At 29.9% G+C, this 22,320-nt stretch overlaps 1 protein-coding gene across 1 annotated transcript; it reads right to left on the bottom strand.

The window, feature by feature from the left end:
* Window positions 1-7,429: 7,429 nt before the first annotated feature.
* LOC117930507 lies at window positions 7,430-19,653 on the bottom strand. Its single transcript, XM_034851152.1, has 9 exons — window positions 19,255-19,653; window positions 16,868-19,156; window positions 16,082-16,540; window positions 14,044-14,787; window positions 12,259-13,090; window positions 10,340-10,530; window positions 9,168-9,269; window positions 8,762-8,843; window positions 7,430-7,739 (listed from the first exon to the last, which is right to left on the bottom strand). The coding sequence occupies exons 1-8, from the start codon at window positions 19,651-19,653 to the stop codon at window positions 8,799-8,801; spliced, it is 5,061 nt and encodes a 1,686-aa protein (XP_034707043.1). The 3' UTR covers window positions 7,430-7,739; window positions 8,762-8,798.
* Window positions 19,654-22,320: the final 2,667 nt, after the last annotated feature.

Below are 22,320 nucleotides of genomic sequence, written 5' to 3'. Positions count from 1 at the left end.
TATTAAATTTTTTGAAGTTTATTAATTTTTAGGTTATTTTTTGTTGATGAAAAATTTAAAGGAAAAAAATAAAGAGTAAAAATAAAAAGAAATAAAAAAAATTATTAATAAATTATTTGTATATATTAATCCACATCTATCTAACTGAAATTTAATTTTTTATATAAAAATTAAATAATTTTAAAATATATGAGTTTTAAATAAATTTTAATTATATTTAATTTTATATTATATTTTTATAGTAAAATTAAATATGGAAATAGTATTTTTTTTATTAGTTTTTTTAAAACCGTATTAGTTTATGAATATTGAGGGAGGGAGAGAGAGAGTCCTATCCGATAGGCATTGTTGGAGAGAAAATGACATCATATATTGTTGGAGAGAAAAAATGCATATCACTTAGAAACCGAAGTTTTAGGGTTTTAGCGCTTGACAAAACTTATGTTTAAACTAGCCCCTTGCCACGTAGAAGTCATGTCATATTTTTTTTTTTCAAAATTTAATTAAGAATATTAAATTGTACATTATTATTGAAATTAAAAATATGTTTTTTAATAATAATAAATTATATATTTAAACTTAAATATCTAATATTACTTCAATAAAGATAAATTGATAAATATAATAATAAATAAATATTTTATTTATCAATAAATTAATAATATTAAAATAATAAAGTTATATGAAATCTAAATAAGATATGTCAATTGAGGCTTCAGTTATTTTATTTTTTACTTTAAAATTTAATTAAAAATATTAAATTTTAAATTATTATTGAAATTAAAAAAACATATACTTTAATAATAAAAATTTATATATTTAAACTTAAAGATCTAATATTACTTCAATAAAGATAATTTGATAAATATAATAAATAAATATTTTATTTATCAATTAATTAATAATCTTAAAATAATAAAATTACATGACATATAAATAAAATATAAAATTATATAATTTATTAATTTAAGTTATATTACATGTAATATTAGGAAGGGCCATTTTTTTTCCATTATATAAATGTTTAATGGGTATTTTTTGTGACTTTGATGAAACTACTAAAAATTACATTTTGTAGTAGATTTTTTCTAATTAATTTCATTAACTAATTTCAAAATGTATCTTCAAGTCATATATATTGTGTGTACAAATAATAGTCTTTTCTTACGTTAAACTATAAATATATGCTTTAAAATAATTAAAAAAATCTATATATGGAAACTTAAGAATATACTATTATTTTAATAAAGATAAAATTGTCAAAATACAAATAAATTAATATCTTAAAAATACAATAAATTAAATATCTTAAATAATAAATTATATGATTTTATATCTTATTTAGATTTCATATAACTTTATTATTTTAAGATTATTAATTTATCAATAAATAAAATATTTATTTGTTATTATATTTATCAATTTATCTTTATTGAAGTAATATTAGATATTTAAGTTTAAATATATAAATTATTATTATAAAAATATATATTTTTAATTTTAATAATAATTTACAATTTAATATTTTTAATTAAATTTTAAAATAAAAAAATTTAACTGAAACCTCAATTATCAATTGGGGTTTTAGTTAAAAAATAAAGTTTTAATTGATAATTAAGATTTCAGTTAAAAAATGAAGTCTCAATAGACAACTCAGGTTTCAATTTAAATTTTGATAAAAAAAAATTATAATATTGCTCATATGTGGAAGACTAATTTGTACATAAGTTTTCTAAAAAGGATAAAGGTTATATTTTTTTTTACATAAAAGATAAAAGGCTATTTTGCCCCCAAAACTCTAGAAACTGGGATGAAAGAGGTAATTAACTTTGAAGAAACTTTACAATCGCATATATGTATAAAAAAATTTCATGTCTATCATGGTCCCACCCAGTGAAAGCTGTCACCTCCTATTTTAAATTACTTTTCTTTTTCTATTTTTTATGTTAGCTTTGGTCAATGACAAGGAAGCTTTACTGTTTCCAGCCTGGTTGTATGCTAGAGTTTTATGTCTTTCTAGAATGACGCTTCAATTTAAAAAAAAAAAAAAAAAAAAAAAGTTTTCTTGTTTGCTTTTTGCCAGTGAAGTTTCTTAGACAAATTAAGCTAAGATATAATTATATACTTTATTTTGCTCTGAAAAATTATTATCTTATCATAAACATCATAAATGTTTGTTGTACTTTTGTAAGTAATTTTCATATTAAATAAATAAACTACTAAATAGATAAGTTAACAAATTTTTTAGAAATCCTTAAGTGACACAATCTATAGAAAATTATGAGGACGCCATTTTATACTTGTTACGTTTTATTAAATATTTTAAAGTTTAATAATTTTTAGGTTTTTTCTATTCCTGAAAATTTTGAAGGAAAGAAATAAAGAGTAAAAATAGGAATAAATAAAAAATAATAAATAATAAATTATTTTTATATATTATTTCACACATGTGTAATTGAATTTTAACTTTTTATATAAAAATTAAATAATTCTAAAATATATTAGTTTTTAATAAATTTTAATTGTATTTATTTTTCTATTACATTTTTTTTATGTTAAAATCAAATATTAAAAATATTTTTTATTGGTTTTCCAAAAGTGTATTAGAGTGTGTTTGATAATATTTTAATTCGAAATGTTTTTATAGAAGTGTTTTTACAAGAATCATTTATTAAATATTTTTTAAAAAAATATTATAAGTGTTTTTTTTTAATATTATAAATGATTTTTTTAATTTTTTAAAAGTGTTTCCAAAATTTTGAAAAATATTTATTTATTTCAAAAACACTTTTTATGATAAGAAACATTTTTATGCTAAAATATAAAATATAATTTTTATTCATTTAAATTAATATATTTTTTTCAAAAGTATTTTTTAAAATAGTTTTTAAATCATTAATATAATTTTTGTTTATTTATAATTTAAAAATAAAAAATAATTAAATAAGGGAGAATTTTATAAAAGTGGCATACAAAAAGAGGGGTATAAAAACAAAATAATGGGTAGAAGTTAAAGGGGTGTTTTTGTCTATTCCACACATATACTATATCTTGTAATCAATAATGGATATTTGAAGGACCTTTTGCCCAAGGTGATGTAATGCAATATTCTCCCAAAAATCAGACCAATAAATTTTGAGTTGAAAACTGGATGAAAGAGGTGAAACTTTACAATCACGTGTCATGTCATTTTTAAACTATCTTGATCCCAACCATTGACAGCCTGTCACCCGCCTACTTAAGAATAAAAAATAAATAAGATGTATTAGTTGTTTTCATTTATTTTTTGACAGTTATTTTAAAAAATAATTATATAAATATATAAAATAATTAAAAATAAAGTTTTATTTTAAAAATATATTCAAAAATATTAAAAACAAGATAAAAATATTTATAGTTCCAAACAAACTTTTATTCTACAAATCATTAGAAAATGGTTTTCAAAAATCATTTTTTAAAACTATTTTTAAAAAACCAGTTATCAAACATTACCATAATTTTTAAGAATGATTTTTAGAAATAGTTCTAAATTTTTTTCAAAAATAAAATTATATTTCAAAACTCAAATATGAAAAATAAAATTTTGTCATCTTGTTTATGAAAGTACTATGTAGTAATGTATAATACAAAGGTTTTCAATAATATTATTAATATTATGAATTGTTGCCATTAGCATTCTACAAAACAATTAAAAATATCTAAAATCTATTCTAAAAAACAACTTATTTTTAAAGAAATTCTTAAAAAATTATTTTTTATCAAAAGTTTATCAAATATGTGTTTTTGAATTAAAAAATTGTTTTCAGGAATAGTTTTCAAACAACACCTTAATATTTAAATATAAATAAAAAATTGTTATGATAATATTTTTTATCATGTATTATAAAATAAAAAAAATGATTTTTGAAAGAATTATCACTTAAATAATTGTTCAAAATTATTTTTAAGTGATTCTTTAGATTTTAAAGCAATGTTTAATAATTTATCAAATATGTACTTTTTTTGCAGGAATGTGCTTTCAAGTATTAAAGTCGTTTTTAATTGATTTCAATATCAGTCCTAAGCGATAAAATAATTTTGGGCCCCCCGAATTTAAGTTTGAATTATTGGTGGATCTTTCATGTTGGCGGTAACAAAAATAAAGTGTATGATTGGACGGTGAATATTTAGAAGCAAAAATAAACTAAACCAAGCGTGTGTTCTGACTTCTGGGTAGAGCGGGTGTCCTCATACATGTGGCCGACCTTACAACGAAAACATGGGGTTGATGTGATTAATATCTATTAATTAATTATATTTAATAAAATATTTAGATAAGTCTTATCAATTGCTTAATGCTACGTAATCCAATTATTATTATGTTAAAATAAAAAAAGAATAAAAGTGATAAATTAGTATCCGTTTGCATCATTTTTTAAAAGATTTATATTGAAAATGTAATGATTTTTAAAATTTAATTAAAAAATTAAGAAATAAAATTTTTTATTATTTCAAAATTTAAAATTTGAAAGTGATTTTCAAGAATATAAGATAAATCTATTTTTTTTAAAAAAAAATTGATTCTTAATATGGAAGTATCTATTTTTAAAAATAAAGATGCATCTAAAAATGAAATAAAATAATTTATATGTACCTAGTCGTAAACTCGTAATGAGTTCCTATGTACCTTGTTCTACAGATGAGTCTAGCCTCTCAGTGCTATGGATCACTCATTCATTCTATGGACTGCATTTATGTGCACCTTGATGTATATAGATAAGTCAAGTCTCCGGGTGTTATGGATGGCTCATTCTATAGATAAGTCTAGCCTCTAGGTGCTATGGATCACTCGTTCTATGGATTGCATTTATGTGCACCTCGTTGTATCTAGATAAGTCTAGTCTCTGGGTGTTATGGATGGCTCATTCTATAGATAAGTCTAGCCTTTAATGGTTATGGACCACTCATTATGCGTGCATGTATGGATCACTAGTTTTACCTACATGCATGCATTTGTTTGGTCGGAACTAAAACCAATCAATCAATTTCCTCTTTTAAGTTCAACTAAAGTGGCTATATTGCTTTGGTTTATAAAATAGTCGGAATTGGATCAATCAAACAATGGGCATCCCTGGGAAACATTATGTTTATAAACATGTAAAATTTTGTTTGATTACGGTTCTATCTCTATATTTGTAGATACTTTTATTAAAATTTTAGTATACATTCTAAATAATATATAAATATAAAAATTATTGGTTGATGTTAAAGGTGGGGGATACTAATCCTTTTTACTTGTATGGTGGACAAAAATTTGAGTGTCATTTCATATCTTTTAAGTCTATATATATTTGCCTTTGTTTTAGTTGTGAAGTGTTCATATGGATCTTTTCACACCAAGGCCCGCAATTAAGAGTATATCAACCATAAGAGATAAGGACGCGAAATGAGATTTTTATAAGCCATTTTGAAGGCTTCAATTGTTAAAGGTAGATCCCCTTACTTAAAAGTCCTATCTACTCACAATACCATATATGTAACCTCCTACCCTGGCTTGCCCCATTAGCTAACTTCAAAATGTAGCTATTTCAAAAGAGAGAGAATAATAAATGCAACGTCAATAATATAAGGGACCCTATAACTTAAAAATTGAACTACTCATCCTTAAGAGAGAGAGAGAAAAACTTACATTTATCTAATGCTTTCAACTTGTGGATTGAGAATGCCTTATCTTTAATCAAGCCTTCATCTCCCCGTTATCCTTCATCAAATCTTCATTTTGTTGCATTAATTGTTTAACTATTGATCAAAATGCACTCTTTGTTGTTCCATACACTCCATGATTTGATGAAAGTACTCTCTTAAAGCATGGTCCTCCCTTATAAACCTTTCTTTTTGCTCCAATCTTTTTGACATGGTTGCATCTTCCCCATAGAGGGTGCCAAAGTCATGTGTCTTTTCTTTTTCTTTTCTCTTCTACATATGGTCATGTCTTTAATGCCAAGCACTAGTCTCAATGTAGTAGCTAGATCAAATCTATGTTTCTCTATGTTCACGTTCCATCCTTGTTTGCTGCCTAGTAGTTTATTGAACCGACAAATTCTTGGTTGGTGACAAATTTTGGTTGGAGACTTTATAGTTGGAGTCAAGATACCATAACGTATAGCACAATATCAATTTAGAAGAAAACTTGTAAATTTGAGGGGAGTATTAAATTGTTTTTTCATACAAACATCTTCAATTCAAAATATCATTTGTTAACCATGTAAAATTATTTTATAATTTATCCTCTAATGTATCAAATAATTTTTGAATTATTTTACAATTTACAGTCTCATATATGAATAGAATTCAATTCTTCCTGACATATAGTTTTCATTTGACAAGCTCTATTTGCAAATTATTACTATTCCATTAATATCATCAAATATACATACTATTATTCTTTTACCCTATCTCCTCATCTTGTGAGTAAAAAATTTAAATATAACTGAATTGTTAAAAATCTAAATAGTTTAAATTTAATATGTTAGTATCACTATCAAGTCTGAAGATATCATAAGCAATATTGAATATAAATTTCACAATTTGTCTATTTCATAGTTGATGACTCTAGCTTGTAGAGTCTAAGCAAAAACACATTAAACAAAATTTGAACTCCATGCAAGGTATGGATTCTAGCTTCTATAAGTCTTGGGGTTTATACTTATTTAGGGTTTGGGATTGATTTTGACAAAAATATTTTTAACCTATAGCAGTTTTGTTGCTAGTACTCATAGCTCTTAATCTCAAATTTGATGGTCCTCATATGATGAGTCTTGTAGAACCTTAAATTTATGCTTTAATTTGATGCCCTTTTCATGCCTCAAGCCCGATTGCTTCAAGCCCAACCAAATATAAGCAATGATAAATCCACAAATAGAGATTTACACCATGATCCAAGTGGAGATTCATAATGTGACTCAAATAGTAACCATCCACAATTATGAAGGAATTTCAACAACTATGAATAGTGTAGGAACTCTACAACAAATAAGGGGTTTTTCCATAAATTAATTTATGGTTAAAAGATAATTTTTTGTAATAGAATATTTTTTTCTATAAAAAATTATTGTTGCAAGTTTGTTGCTATAAATATATGAGCAATTATTTTTAACCATAAAACTTAATTTTATAGCAGTAATAAATAATTTTTCTACAAAAAAATTTGTGGCAACATGTCACTTTTCACCACAAAAAAAAAAAAAAATTTGTAGCAACATGTTATTTTTTGCCATAAAACAAGTTTATAGCAACATATCATTTTTTTTAATGAAAATAATCATGGTAAAAGGTCAATTTTTTGCTATATATAAAAAAATTATAGTGAAAAATTACCCTTCTACCACAAAATAAAATTGATGGTGAAATATGTTTTACTGCAAAAAATTATTCTTATGCATCTCACATATTTCATCTTTAATTCATTTCCCTTGCTTCAATTTTAAATATCTTTTTGAATAAATTCAATATTAACATTTCAAATGAAATGGTTGATAGAAACATTTTCTTGCTCAACAATAACTTTCTGAACAATAAAAACTCTGTATAGACAAACTATGGGTATTTGTTTTCATTTGAGAACTTTGTCTATAGCCATAAGAGAGCAGCTACTTCCAATGTAAACTTTGTCAAAATCATTTGAGACCTTTGTATCTTGAATTGGACCATCAACATGACCTTCTCCTCGCCCCCACTTTCCTCTTGCAATGTTGTAACCCCTGCATAAATAAAATCCTTGGGTTCAATACCAATTTGATGGCTTAGTCCATCTATGACACAAATAGACAGCGCCATATATATAGAGAGAGACAGGGCATGTGAAAAAAAAAGGTAAATAATGCTATGAAATTCAAGGTCATTAGATTTCTAATTGACGAAAAGAGGTGATATCTTAATTAAAAATTAGTATCATGGATGATTGATTGAGAAGACAGTTGTGTTCATTAATTGAGGGAATGTCTTACACACCTAAAGTTTACTTGCATCAGTACTGATTTTCCTGATAGCCATATTCATAGTGTCTATAATGTAAATATTTCTTTTCTCATCCACTGTAAGCCCTTTTGGATGGTTCATCCTTGCTTCTCTTAGTTTCCCATCTACATGCCTAGATTACCCTTCAGGCAAGCCAACAACCAGCTTGGGTCTACCATCTGCAGTTCATCAATCAACTTTAATATGCAAAATAGGTAGAACTGTACCAAAACAACTAAGAAACTAAGGAAGTAGAACCATAATCAATAACATATAATCTGACTTGACCTTTTTTGCCTGAACCATATAAAACATAAGCCCAGCTACCATGGAACTTGAACTGGGTGTTAAGGCAAACTTATTAAAACCAAGTAAAGACTACAACTTTCTAGAAAGATGGAACTCAACTAGACACACTCAATTAATAACAATTCCTAACCATTATATTAAAAGTAGCTTACATCAAGTGAGTGGGGATGAGATCTTGTACATATTACTGTTTTCAAAGTACAAAACTAGAAGCTCACCACTTGGGGATACCTCTAGAAAGTATGGTTCGACTCTGAGCTTACTACCATCAAACATGGTTTCCATGGTATATCCAGGCTCAAAATTCATCATGGAACAGCTAGAAATTTTTGAAAAATTAAATCCCATCAAACCCATTAACCACAAAATTGCAAAGAGCAATGTCCAGCCTATAGGTGTAATAACCACAAGAAGAAGAGGGAGAAAGCTAAATGTGAGATCAGTAAATGATATGTACCTATATTGGTGGTAGACTTCAATGACCATAAGCCATTTCACAAGGGCAGAGGCCACATTGGACACAATTCCACTAACAATTTCTGCCAAAAAAAAAAAAGAATATGAAAATGAAGGCAGAGTTGAAGAATAATGTACAAATGAATTCAGATTTAGCTTATTTAAAAATGGATTCTCTAATGGCTTTTTTTTCTCTCTCCCCCAAAATCAACCATTAATCCAAGTAATCAAACTCACCATTCCACCAAAGCAATTGGGGAAACACCTCGCTACATGGCTCCAGAAAGTTCTTCTATTGGTAGGGCTTACACATCAAACAGCGAAGACTAACCAGGGATAAAACATTATATATATACATATTTCATTAAGAAACCTGAGAAGGGGGTTATGAAAGAGGCTCAAATTACCTTATAGAGTTCATCTGACAGAAGTCCCACACGGTGAGCAAATGGAACTCTTGAATTCAAATCATTAATCTCATATATCACTGGATTTACCAGTGTATATCCCTATGTTTAATTGAAAAAAATAAATAAAGTCACCCATGATATATAAAACTTGAGACCATAAGCCATCAATAATCAATAGGAAAAAGAAAAAGAAATGTTAATGACTCAATTAATCATACCTTGAATACACTGACCACAGAAAATATCCCCTTACTTCCTACAATGATGTTGAGATAAAAGGAATCCAATAAGGATATTAAATTAAAAGAGAGACAAGCGTCTTAACTTAGGCAAAGCCTATAGCTAAAAGTCAGAAAATAATAATTAATAAAAAGAAAAAAACTTGTCCAAAATTTATGATAAGTACAATCAGTACTGGCTTCATTGAGGACTTAATATCTAACAATAGAAATCTAAAAAACCAGGGTTAACACACTCAATAGTCAATTGTTTCAAAGTTGAATATTCATTCAAATACAAAAAAACCTAGTTAGCAATAAATATCATCATGAGTAAATATCATCATCCAGCGGCTTCCACATAAGACTTTAACTTGTAAGCAATAAATAAATATATAATTTGCAAAAACAAACTTGACATTTATTTGAAATATTTGGGCAAAATGTCAAAGGCAAGTATATAATGAGAAGCTGAAACACAAATAGTTGCATCAATTTCAAGTCTAATTTGTCATTCAGACCAATGAAAGCAAGCTCAATGGAGTAACTCCATGCTCATAATTATGACAAAATCGTTCAATAATCTAAACCAATTATAATAAAAACATAATTAATTGCAAAACTAATTATAATAAAATAATAATTAGTTATAAAATTTCAATCCTTTCAACAATTAAAAAAGTGATTCTTATTTAGGTTCAACTCTCAAGTTGGAGTTCATCTTTTCGAGCAAATTTAATAAGACAAAACTAATTCTTTGATTGAGAAAAATTCAAAATTCAAATACCAAAATGCACAAAATTTCAAATCAAACCATGTAATGGGTTAATGAGAAAATGTAGGAAATGAAAAAGGAACCCTCTTCTCATCTGAGACTAACCACCTCACTTTCACTTTTCTTTTCTTTTGCTCGATTTTCTTAGAAACCAAACAAACGGTAAAAGAAAATACCTTCACATGGTGGCAGGGTTTGTTGCTGTGATCGAAGAGCGAAATCATTGGATTCATTGCCATAGTAAAAGGGCTACGAGGAGAGCACCGACAACCCAACTCCATCAACATCTGTGACTCTTCTCTCTCTGATTTCACCACCGCCATGTGTGTAGAAGTGCTAGGTTTCTTGGGAAAACACCTATGTTTGGTTGCAGAGAAAAAATTCAAGGAATAAAAGTAGATTTGAGTTTACAATGTTTAACATTAAATGATATATGTGTATATATATTAAAAAAAATGCTTGATTAAATCCAAAAAATAATTATTGATTTTTCTAAAATCACATGACATGTGAAAAATATATTTGCCACCTGAGATGCTTAAGACCATTTTTTTCTAATTAATTTGTGAAATTAATATTAAAGTAACTTAAATTAGGCTTAATTTTAATATGGTATAATTCAAGAAAAAATTCATGTCAAAATCTTATGAAAAATCATTTCTCATGGATATATGATGTGGTTAAATATAATATTTTTTTTTCATAAGTACAAATTTCATCTTTAAAAAAATCTTTTTTATCATAAAAAAAATTAAAAAAATCATATTTTTTCCATAAAAATTTATTTATGCATAAAATTATGGTAGCAAAATGTAAAATTTGTTGTAGTGTAAATATCATACCATCCAACTATATAAACCTAAAATATAACAAATAGATTGAGATAGAGTGGTACATACTGCATTAGCATGGTTAGAAATTCAGTCACGGTAACATTCCCAAGAACCAAAAATGGCACAATCATAATGTTGAACCAACTCCTAATTCCACAATCTCAACCTCAACATTACCTGAAAAAAATGTAAATAAATCATTATGGGCATTTAAAAAAGTTAAATAAACATATTAAAATTACTAGTGACTGTAAATGGTATATATCATATATCATATATTATATTTGATCGAATTAGAAAATACCAATTTAAGTTTAATAGTCTATAATTAACAAAATAATCAATTCAACATGATAATAACTTAACTGAATAAGAATTATCTCAAAACAATTAGTATCAGCAATAGAGTTTGGCCAATCCAAGTCCACAATTATCTTGGCCTCCTTACTACATGACATCGGGAATTAACATCATACTATTAAGCAATCAATATATCTTAGGATTGGAAGATAGGACAACATTTGGCATATGGAAATCATACATCTTGCCATTTAGAAGGTCAGATGGCATCCTCAAATCAGGGAAATTCACTTGTCTCAGCATCAAAAGATCACAAAGCATCTAACATTTGAAAGGTGACAAAAGATCCTAGCAATAGGTGACCGATCCTCACCTAGTTTTTCACTCTATACACAAATTGCAGAACCCAATTACTAGTTAATGGTTTTGTGGTTTCAAGAGAGGTTTTCGAAACTACTTTGTTTTTTTTTTTTCAAAATAGAATAAAAGAACATTTGATAATCATTTCCTTTTATTATAGGATAATATTTCAAAAAATAATCACAAGCTTTCATTTTAATGGTTGCTAATTGGTATAACAACATGTCAAGTATAAATTGCACTTGAGGAATCTAATAAAAGTCTTGCATCATGAAAATACTTGTATCACAATAACTTAATATAATACTAAAAAAAATGATACAACACCCTAGCTTGATTGCACATAAAATAAGTTGCAAGAGCAATAACACTATCTATTGGCTGGCAAGGAGCATGGCAACTTAATAGGGGATCGATATTTCATTTAAATATAGAAAAACAAACAGAAAATCCAAGATAGGTATGAGAAATCTAAAGACACTGAAAGGTAAAATTCTTTCATATTTGATGATCTCTCTAATAGTCGCACTGTAATCATTCATAGCAAGTAAAGAAAATATTAAATCATCCTTTGTAACTAAGATTGGGGAATCAATACATACCATGTGTCTTTTTAAACAAATTATGGATTGTGGTATTTAGATCATTATGCCAGTGCCACTCATCATATGCCACTTCTACTCTTTCTAGCTTTGGTGTAGTTACGAGGCTTGGAGAGAAAACTTTCATCTTGGGGCATTCTTCCACAACCATATGCTCCAAGGATGGGAATGAGAATATATAGCCCCCTGAATTGAAGCTTGTGAGGTTTGGCAAACACAGAAGTACCATGTGTTGTAATTTATAGAAAGCAATCTCATCGACTGCTTCCCCTCCTTCATTGGCAACTACTTCTTCCATCATATGCGATCCACCTATTTTGAGCTTTCTGAGTTTTACCAGACTTTTAGCTACTGAGGGTGATATCAAACTTCTCAGATTGCTACAAAACCACACATCTAGAGTATCCAGATTTTGGAAAGATACTGAGCATGGCACCAAACTTATCAAACTGTCACAATTCCACACTTCAAGACTCTTTAGACTTTGCAAATCAAGGCCTGATTTGGAGTTTTCCTTCCACAAATGCGTCAACGCAGGAAGATCATGCAACCATATTTCTCTTAACCGTCCAAGCCTCTGGGCTTGATTTTCCTCGTCAAGTCCTTCAAGTTGGAATATCTCCTTGACTGAACTACATCTTCTCACATTTAGTCTTTCCAAATTATGTAATCTTTGAAGCATAAAGGAAGGAATCACAATCAAAATATCTCCATATCCACATACTTTCAGCCATCTTAGTCTAGGAAAGGAATCCATTGGAAATTGCTCTTGCCATATTTCGGTATTCCCGTTGTCATCCAATAATAATTCCTCCAAGTAAGGGAATGCAACCTGGGAAATGGTTCGAATAAAACGAATTTGTTATGTCAGTTATAACTAGCATATAAATAAGATATGCATATCTACAAAGAAGTAATGCTGTTTTATTTCTCTAATCCAAGCAATGAACATGGAAAAATTAATATAATAATATTTTATGCTGTTTAGAGAAGATGCACTGGACAGCAACATCTCAATGCCTAATTAGGATCATTTGGCATTTGAGAAGTTGGCTGGTTATATTGATAGTTTTACAAATTAAATAATTTTTGGACACCAGTAAAATTTACTATAAATTGCAATTTTGGTTTGTATCAGAATCGATAAAATGGGCATTTCTTGTTAATGAGAAAACAGAGTTTATAACTTAAACAACCCTCTCTGTATCTAACTACTTCTAACAATGTGTGACAAACAGGTAACAATATGTAACTAATTTATAACCAGATAAGAATGTTATCTCTTTACAGTCTGTGATCTCTTCACAGTTTGAACTGTCTAGACTAGTTATATAAATTCCACTCATAACTCACACGAAAGGATTAGGTCAAATTTTGACTTAAAAAGGTCAACTGTGAATCTAGGAATTGGGGTCCTCTCTAAAGGAACTTCTGGATCAAGTGGGGGCCAACAACCGTATTTCCAGCATATAGTTTTGGTCTCTGCATCCATCTTGTACTGAAAGACCTGCTGAATCAGATAAATTCAATCGCTAGGTTCTTTGAAGGAATATCTAGAAAAATTAATGAGCTAAAATAATATCTGATTGGACAGATTTTATAAACATATCTAGAGCTTTACAAAGTTGAAATAATAGTGGCAAGGGGGCAATCCAATGCATTGTCCGCTGAGCAAACTAATTACGAGTGCCACAATAACATGAGAATTTAATGTACAATTTATCGAAACTTGGGAATTATGAAACTTGATGAGGTGAACCAAATCCATAAGGTTTGGGACCTTACCTGTTGGAGCATGAAAAGGGGCTGGAGAATCGGCATATCAAAACTTCCCTCGTGATGTCTTCGTTGGAATGTTGGAGTTTCGGATGCAAATACATTGACTTTATCACACGCACGCACTATCAGTTCTTTCAACAATGGCCACTGTGAAGTATGTGCCCCTGGGTAGAAACTCCTGAGTTGAGGTAGTTCGTCGAGAATGAGAGAGGTTACTTTAGGGAATACAAACTTAGCTGCTGACTCAACTTCATTGTCCTTTGCAACAATTTCCTCTACCCCACAAGAAAACAACTGCAGTTTCTCAAGTTGCTCAAGATCTTTGACTAGAGATGCTGGAAAAAGGTTTTTCAGACTTTGACATTTAACAATAAATATTGATTTTAAGTTTTGAAAATTGAGAATTCCATGGGGATCCTTATTCCATATCTTTTCAACTTTTGGCAGCAATCGTAGAATCAATCGACTCAACTGGGTGACAGTTACACCTTCCTTCACATTTACATTCACATTTGTCCCTTCCACATCAAAAACCTCTTCTAATAAACTACAGTCCAATACTTCCACAAGCCGTAGACTCTGTGACCTTTTCAGCACACAAGATGGAAAAATATTCAACAATTCTCCACATGATGCTACCTTCACCACTTCTAGTTTGGAGAAGGAATCTTGAGGAATTTGGTTGTGCCATATTTTTTTCACATTATCCAGTCCCGAGATGATTAAGAACTTCAAGCTAGGAAATGCAACCTGCAGAGTTCATCCCACCATTTTGTTATTTATATATTTTGACGAACTGAAAAAAGAAAATTATCCATGTCTAGAACCAGCTAGAATTAGGGACCTCAAAAGAAAAACACAATAAACTGCATCTTAAAGAAGGGTCGAGGCAAATGTACATGCTTAAACAAGTTGAATTTCATCGTCTAAAACTATAAGAAATAGTAAGGAAAAAATCAGTCAAGAAATAGCAGAGTTCTCGTGGAATTCATTTTAATACAACTATTATACATTTGAAATGTTCCAAAAGACTCATTTGTTTGGTTTTTTTTTTTCTCCAATTTTTTATTTAATTGTTAAAGCAAATTACTTTAAGCCTTAAATATTTTGATTGATTCTTATCTAATTGTCTTAAAAAAAATTAAACCACCTCCGTGTAATTTGGATGAGAATGAATTCATTATAAATTACAAAAAATTATCATAAAAAAATATGACTTAAATACTTTTTATTTGTCTATAAAAAATTCCTTTATCTAGATAATAAATTAATAAAAAATAAATCCATGAAATTCTAAATCAAACTAAAATTCTATACATTTATCACACAACAAAATAAAAATAAACTACCACTAATTCTAATATAAATTTTTTAATTAAAAAAACCCAAAACGTTATTCACATTCATCTAAATATTCATTAGAGTAAATAATTCAATGAGTTTTGTAATTCAAAAAATAGAATTTGATATTCTTTCCCAAATTAAAAATATAAAAGTTAATGAATTGATTTCAATAATCAAACATATACTTCAATCATAAACCCATTATCCAAAGATATGTACACTGTATAGAAGTGTTAACTTAGAAAATTTTCTAACATTTTTTTACTAATCAAGTATAATTAGAAATCATTTTTATATTCCAATACAAATGTTCATAATAATCATATAATTAATTATTATAAAACTTTTATAATATTAATAATTCAAATATTTTAGGATATTTGAATATAATTTTTTCAAATTAGAGTTAGAAGAAATATCATAATTAATTTCATAAATATTTTAATATATACAAACTACATTCTACGTCCAACATTCAAACCTGAATAAAAACAAATAAATTAAACATTTAATTATATTAAACTCTATTATTAATAGTTAAGTTAAATTTAGGTGGAAAAAAAAAAGAGAGAGAGAGAAACAAGAACCAGCTCAATCTAAATTTTCTTTATTTTCCTCCAATAATTTGATTGATAACAATGTTAAAAGAAAAATTAAAATCATAAGAATTAAAGAGAAGGATTCTGAGAGATAAACTGACCCTTTCATCAAAGAGCACCGGGAAGGGGGTATCAAGGTCTGCATGGTGAAGCCTTTGGAGGGAATGATATCCAGGGGAGACGAAGCTTGTGAGGTTGGGCAAAGATTCCAGTTTAATATCGCTTAATTTAGGGAATATGATATTGCTTATAGGAGCAGAAGCCATGGAAGAAGGGAAATGATTTCTGGAGCTGCCACAGTTGCATATATGCCTCAACTTGGGTAGACCAATCAACTTCAGTACTCCTAATTTAGGGAGGAGCCCAACATGCCCATCATCAACATTTGGCCCTTCAAAATCAAATACGTGGTCCAGTTGACCACAGTTTTCCACTATTAGTTCTTCCAAATTCTGTAACAAACTGGGTGGGAATAGGTTCAATAGTGACATGCAATTCTTCAAGTTGAGAGACCAGAGGTTGCCGCCCAAGGAAAGCAGAAGTTGGCCATCCCTAATCTCCTGTAACATGAGAACCTCTGAGAGCGTTGAATACAACATAGATGTATTACAAATATTAACATAGAGTGAAAATAAAAGCATGATGATAATATGTTTGTCAAATTAAAAAACCAGTCTATTAATTGTACTCAGTCAATGCTCTGTTTTGATTGGTGACGTTTTATCTTTGCTGGTAAAGTCTCATCAGATGGGTTTTGGGATCGAATTTAAATGAGGGGATTCTTGCTGACTCAAATCAATTAACGAGGAGCTAGTCTCCAAGTATTTGAATTGAAGTGATTAAAAAAGCATTGACTAGATAGAAAGGATTATCAAGGTTTGACATACCGGTTGGTTGAGAGGTGGTGTACTAGGACCAACAATTGTGCTTGTAGGCTTCGGAAGCACCGGGTTCTCCTCAAAGCAGAAATTACTGAGCTTGGGTAAGTCCTCTAACGTCAAGTATCTCAATTCAGGGAACAGAGGCACATTAACAGCATCTTCTCTTATTTCTTTCCTTTCTTGGGAAACCATCTCAACCATACTCTTGCATCTAGTTACTTTTATTTCTTCAAGTCGGGACAGGCCTCTAGCCACAGACAACGAGAAGAGACATTTCAAGCCGTTGCAATCTCCCACTTCCACTTTTCTCAAGCAACCAAAGGACCCTGCTGGAAATTGGCCACGGCATACTTCTTGCAAGTTAATCAGCTGATTGAGAGACAATGTCTCCATAACAGGAAAGGCACCATGTGATGGAGTCAGATCCATCGAGTTCACAATATATTGAATCTCTGGACTGCTTTCAACATTAAGATGCTTTAATTTAAGAAAACCCTCCCTATTTAATTTAGAAAGAACATTAGTACCACCACACAATTCACGCAAGTGTAGATCTTCGGTTCTCTTCAACAACTTGCAGATACCATCCACCAGATGAAGGCTGGTGTCGAACTTGTTGAGCTTCAACGTACTATTGACTTTGAAATTTTCTTCCCAGCTCCAGACATCACCTACAAATATTCTATATCTCACCAAGTTATCAAAGACCATGTCTTTTGGCAGCAACTTGGCGTCTGGTATTTGTATGTCCAAAGCGGTTAAATGAGACAAATGTTTCAACTCAGCAAGGTTAGCATTACTCTTTCCTTCCCCCTCCCATTGAGTAAAGCTATCTTCCATACACAAATCCTCTAATCGGAACAAGCTTGATATGACATCTGGTGGAATTACTTTTAGTTTGTCAGAACCCTTCAAATCGAATAGCCTCAAATGAGTCAACTGTGCTATTTCTCTGGGCAACTGTTCGATATCAGAATCCATAAGACTAAGAATTTCTAATTTCTTTAGCTCTGCAATTATAACAATGTCTCCCAACTTGCATCCATCCAAACACAATGTTCGAAGATTTGTACGGCAATGACATGATAAGGGCAGCGATGGAAGTTGCATTCGAGATAAATCTAATACTTTGAGTTGCTTCATCTCTTCAAAAAAATTGTTTGGGATTTGCACTGCCGAATTGGTGTTTACATCATAACATCCAAAAAGTTCAAGTTTTGGACATACCAACCCTTCTGGAAGTTCACGAATATCACAATCAAGCAGACTTACCCAGGTGACCTTCTGGAGTTCATCTATCCTTGGCCATCCTTCCACTCTTACAGTAGTATTCTGGAGTGTAAACACATGATGTTGATCGGATGCAATTTTTCTGGCAGTACTCCGAACAAGATCATGCATTCTAACATACGCATTATGGCCAGTTTCTAGTAAAAAATTTGAGGATTTGAGGTTGTCAACCAATGTATCTATTCTATTTTTCGCCTCTTCCAATGTATTAGTTCCTTGAAATAATCGCAGACCCACACCATATTTCAACAAGTCCCTAATACTGATATCATTTTGAGAAATTAAACCACAAAGCAAGAAAAATGACTTCACTTCAACTCCCTTCAAGTGTTCGTAGCTCAACTTCAGACTTGAGTATACATTTGTTGTCAGTCCTGTTACGTTAGTCGAGGTTTGCGATTTCAGTTGTAGCCGGGCATCCTCCCAAATGGACACACTCTTCTCGCCTTTCAATGCTGTTGCCACAGTTACTATTGCAAGTGGCAAACCCGCGCATTCTTTTGCTACATCAACAGCTATAGGTTGCAACTCTGGATTTTCAATGGAACCAGCTGTGTTCTTAAATAAAATCCATGTTTCATCTTCTTGCAAAGGTTGAACTCGAAAATCCTTTTGAGTATCCATCTCATTGGACAAGATGTGTTCATTTCTAGAAGTTAGCACTAATTTGCATCCTTTGTGGTGATCTGGAGAAGGAATTCCTATTTTCTCCAAGTCAAGTTTCGCCCAAATATCATCCAAGATGATGAGGATGGTCTTCTCCTCGTTCATCCTCTGATATAGTCGAGCTGCTCTTCCCTGTTCACTCTCCTCCTCAAATTTCATACCTAGAAGGTCTGCAAGTTCCCCTTGAATTTTTTTTAAGTCTGGAGTCTCTAACACAGCTGCCGTGACCACCTTGTCGAATAACTTCTCTTGAGCAGCTTGTTCAGCCACTTGTTTCACCAGCGTGGTCTTCCCGACACCGCCCAACCCCATACCCCGATCTTGTTGATCTTGGCATCCCTTAAGGCCTCCATGACTTCATTCAAAGTCAACATTCTTGATTCTAAAGCTTCGGAAGGTCTGCGCCTTATCCCTTGCAGAGGGGCATGATATGCTACCTTCTCAAATTGGCCATCTCCAAGGATTTGAACAGAAACCCCTGCCTTCTTCCTTGCTTCCCTGCTTAGCTGGTACCGGGACTTCAAATTAGGACACAACCCATTGAAACAACTCTTCCGCGCCTCCTTCTCATCTTCAAGGAATTTGCAAGCATTTTGTATGAACCCATCAGCACGTTTCATCCACTTGCAAACATCATCTTCGATTATATGTCCATTCCCAATAGCTTCATCCACAGAGTGCTGCAGCCTAGCCCTGGCACCCCTCAGCTTCTCAACCTCTTGAGAGAGGTCCTCAATGTTGGTACGGTAGTTAAACAGATAACCCAGCTGACGTACAACTGGATCAACCAGGTACTCTGAAACTTTTCCTGCAACCGAAACAACAATATCTTCCATTTTCTAGTTGCTACTCCTTTCTTCTCTTTTGGAACACAGATCAGATGGATGACAGAAAACCAAAAAAACAGCAGCAGTAAACTAACAACAGGCTGCTAGCTACGGGAATCAGTGTCGCAAAAACAGAAATCAAGGAAATTGAAAAGTTTAGCAAGCAAAGGAGCAAAGCGACATAGACATTTGGGCAAAATGAGAATGAAATGACTAGAGATGATCAGAATGAGAATGAGGGTGGGGAGAGTTGCAAACGATCTGACAAAGGTGAAAGGGCTATGGAGGGGAATAGAGAGAAAAAGCATATGGCTGCTATTGGAGTCAACTTGAAGAACAGAAGCAGAGATGTTAAGGCTGATGATGTGAGAAAGGAAACAAGGAAATGAAAGATTTCAGCAATGAAATGTGAAGAGAGCTCTCACCAGCAAAATGAAAATGTAGAGTCAGGAGACAATGCTCAAACAAGGCCTCTCAATTATTCAAAATTGAAACTGAAACCCAAGCCAGGTCAATAATCGTGTCTTCAAACCTGCCATTAATTACTGATTAGAGTAAAAATCAAAATCAAAATTCATTTTTATATAAACAAAAACTCATCCTTGTTAACTTATTCGTATTATTTGAATGTATATCAAATATTTTGATATACAATTGCAGTTTCTAATAATAAATTGGTATCTTTAACCAAAGTATCATTGGTAGGGTTTATTGGCATCATGAAAAAGTTGAAAAATAATATAAAACCAAAAGGTAAAAATTATAAAATATAAAAAAAAAATATATGTTCTCATTACATGAAAAGTATAAAAGAAAATTCTATATAAGAAACATTATATAAATATTTATACATTTTTAATCTTTTCATAGTTTATTTAAAAAGAAGTAAGCAAAAACACAGTGAGATAAGGTCAAAATTGTTGTCTACCATTTTTCCTCTTCTACCATTTTTTTTTATATTGTTGTCTTTTTCTCATAATTTATTTTAATATTTCAAGATCCATAATTAGTCAAAATTGTATTATTTATAAATTAAATAAGAAAGAAAAATAAATCTTCAAATAAATAAAACAAAACCTTAATAGATAAATGCTCAATAAATTAATAATCTTATTTAAATAGGAAATTTTTTTATCCAATTGGATTAGTTTATTAAATAAAAAAACTGTTAAATAGATAAGTTAATGAATTTTTTAAAAATTCTTAAGTGACAGTGTATAGGAAATCATGAAGACACCGTTTTATACTTGTCAAATTTTATTAAATTTTTTGAAGTTTATTAATTTTTAGGTTATTTTTTGTTGATGAAAAATTTAAAGGAAAAAAATAAAGAGTAAAAATAAAAAGAAATAAAAAATAAAAAAATTATTAATAAATTATTTGTATATATTAATCCACATCTATCTAACTGAAATTTAATTTTTTTATATAAAAATTAAATAATTTTAAAATATATGAGTTTTAAATAAATTTTAATTATATTTAATTTTATATTATATTTTTATAGTAAAATTAAAAGTTGTTTTCACATATGAGAAAACAATTAAGTATATAGTTTTTAAGTATAATTTAACTTATTGGATTATTTTAAACCCTAATTTTCAAATTAAGTTTATTAAAGGAGAAAGTTCCATTCCTAACCACTCAACTCGTGGAATTTGCAGGGTTCATGAGACCATGGCCCCTAAAAAGAATACCACCCAAGCTCCTAACCAGAAAACCCAATCCAGTCAAGCTTCTTCTCCCCATAAAATGCTATGGAGCCAACAAGTTGAAGAAGAAGAAGCAAGGCTTCATTCTTCTAACTCTATGCCTAACAAGATGATGACCTTGTACTATGATCATTCTGATCCATCTAATCCAGTCAAGGCCACCCAGTACCCACCCATGAACCCTGCAAATTCCACGAGTTGAGTGATTAGGAATGGAACTTTCTCCTTTAATAAACTTAATTTGAAAATTAGGGTTTAAAATAATCCAATCAGTTAAATTATACTTAAAAGCTATATACTTAATTGTTTTCTCAGATGTGAAAACAACTTTTAAAATTCCTTGATTCAAAATATCAGTTTGAAATTTTGAAATGCATAAAGGAATGCTTAAAATATCATTTATAATGAGATTATGAATGAATTGGGTACCTAATATCTTAGGAGGATCATCAATTCTAACAAGATTAATATCTTGATCACAAGGAGTGATGTTTTCAACAGGATTAGCAAATTCAAACTGAATTTCCTTATCAAAAAGCTTTGTTCTTATACCTTGGTTATCTACCCACAAGAGATGAATAGAGCTTAAGAAGGGTATTCCTAGGAGGGCTTTTTCCTTAAGATCCTTAACAAGGATAAAGGTTTGCTTAATACAGATGTCATGGTTACGGATATGAACATCTGTTTATTTATACTTAATGGCAAGTCTTTTGCCATTGGCTCCAAATAGAGACTGACTAGTCTCTTCGCATAAAGGAATAGGTACAAGACCTTCTTGAAAGCAATTTTCAACTGCTCTTGAATCAATCAAAGCAATAATATCAAAGACAAATTTATCTTTGACTACTATAGTAAGGGAGACTTCCCACCTTTGAAAGATAACCCTACTCACAGTATTCAAAAAAGTATATGTCTCATTATCATTAACATGAGAAGATTCTGGAATATCCATAAGGTTTCCTTG

The sequence above is a fragment of the Vitis riparia genome, chromosome 14 (assembly GCF_004353265.1).
Source record: "Vitis riparia cultivar Riparia Gloire de Montpellier isolate 1030 chromosome 14, EGFV_Vit.rip_1.0, whole genome shotgun sequence".
Classification (NCBI taxonomy): domain Eukaryota; kingdom Viridiplantae; phylum Streptophyta; class Magnoliopsida; order Vitales; family Vitaceae; genus Vitis; species Vitis riparia.
The sequence above is the reverse complement of the archived record's forward strand: the minus strand, read 5'-3'. Positions and strand labels throughout refer to the sequence as shown.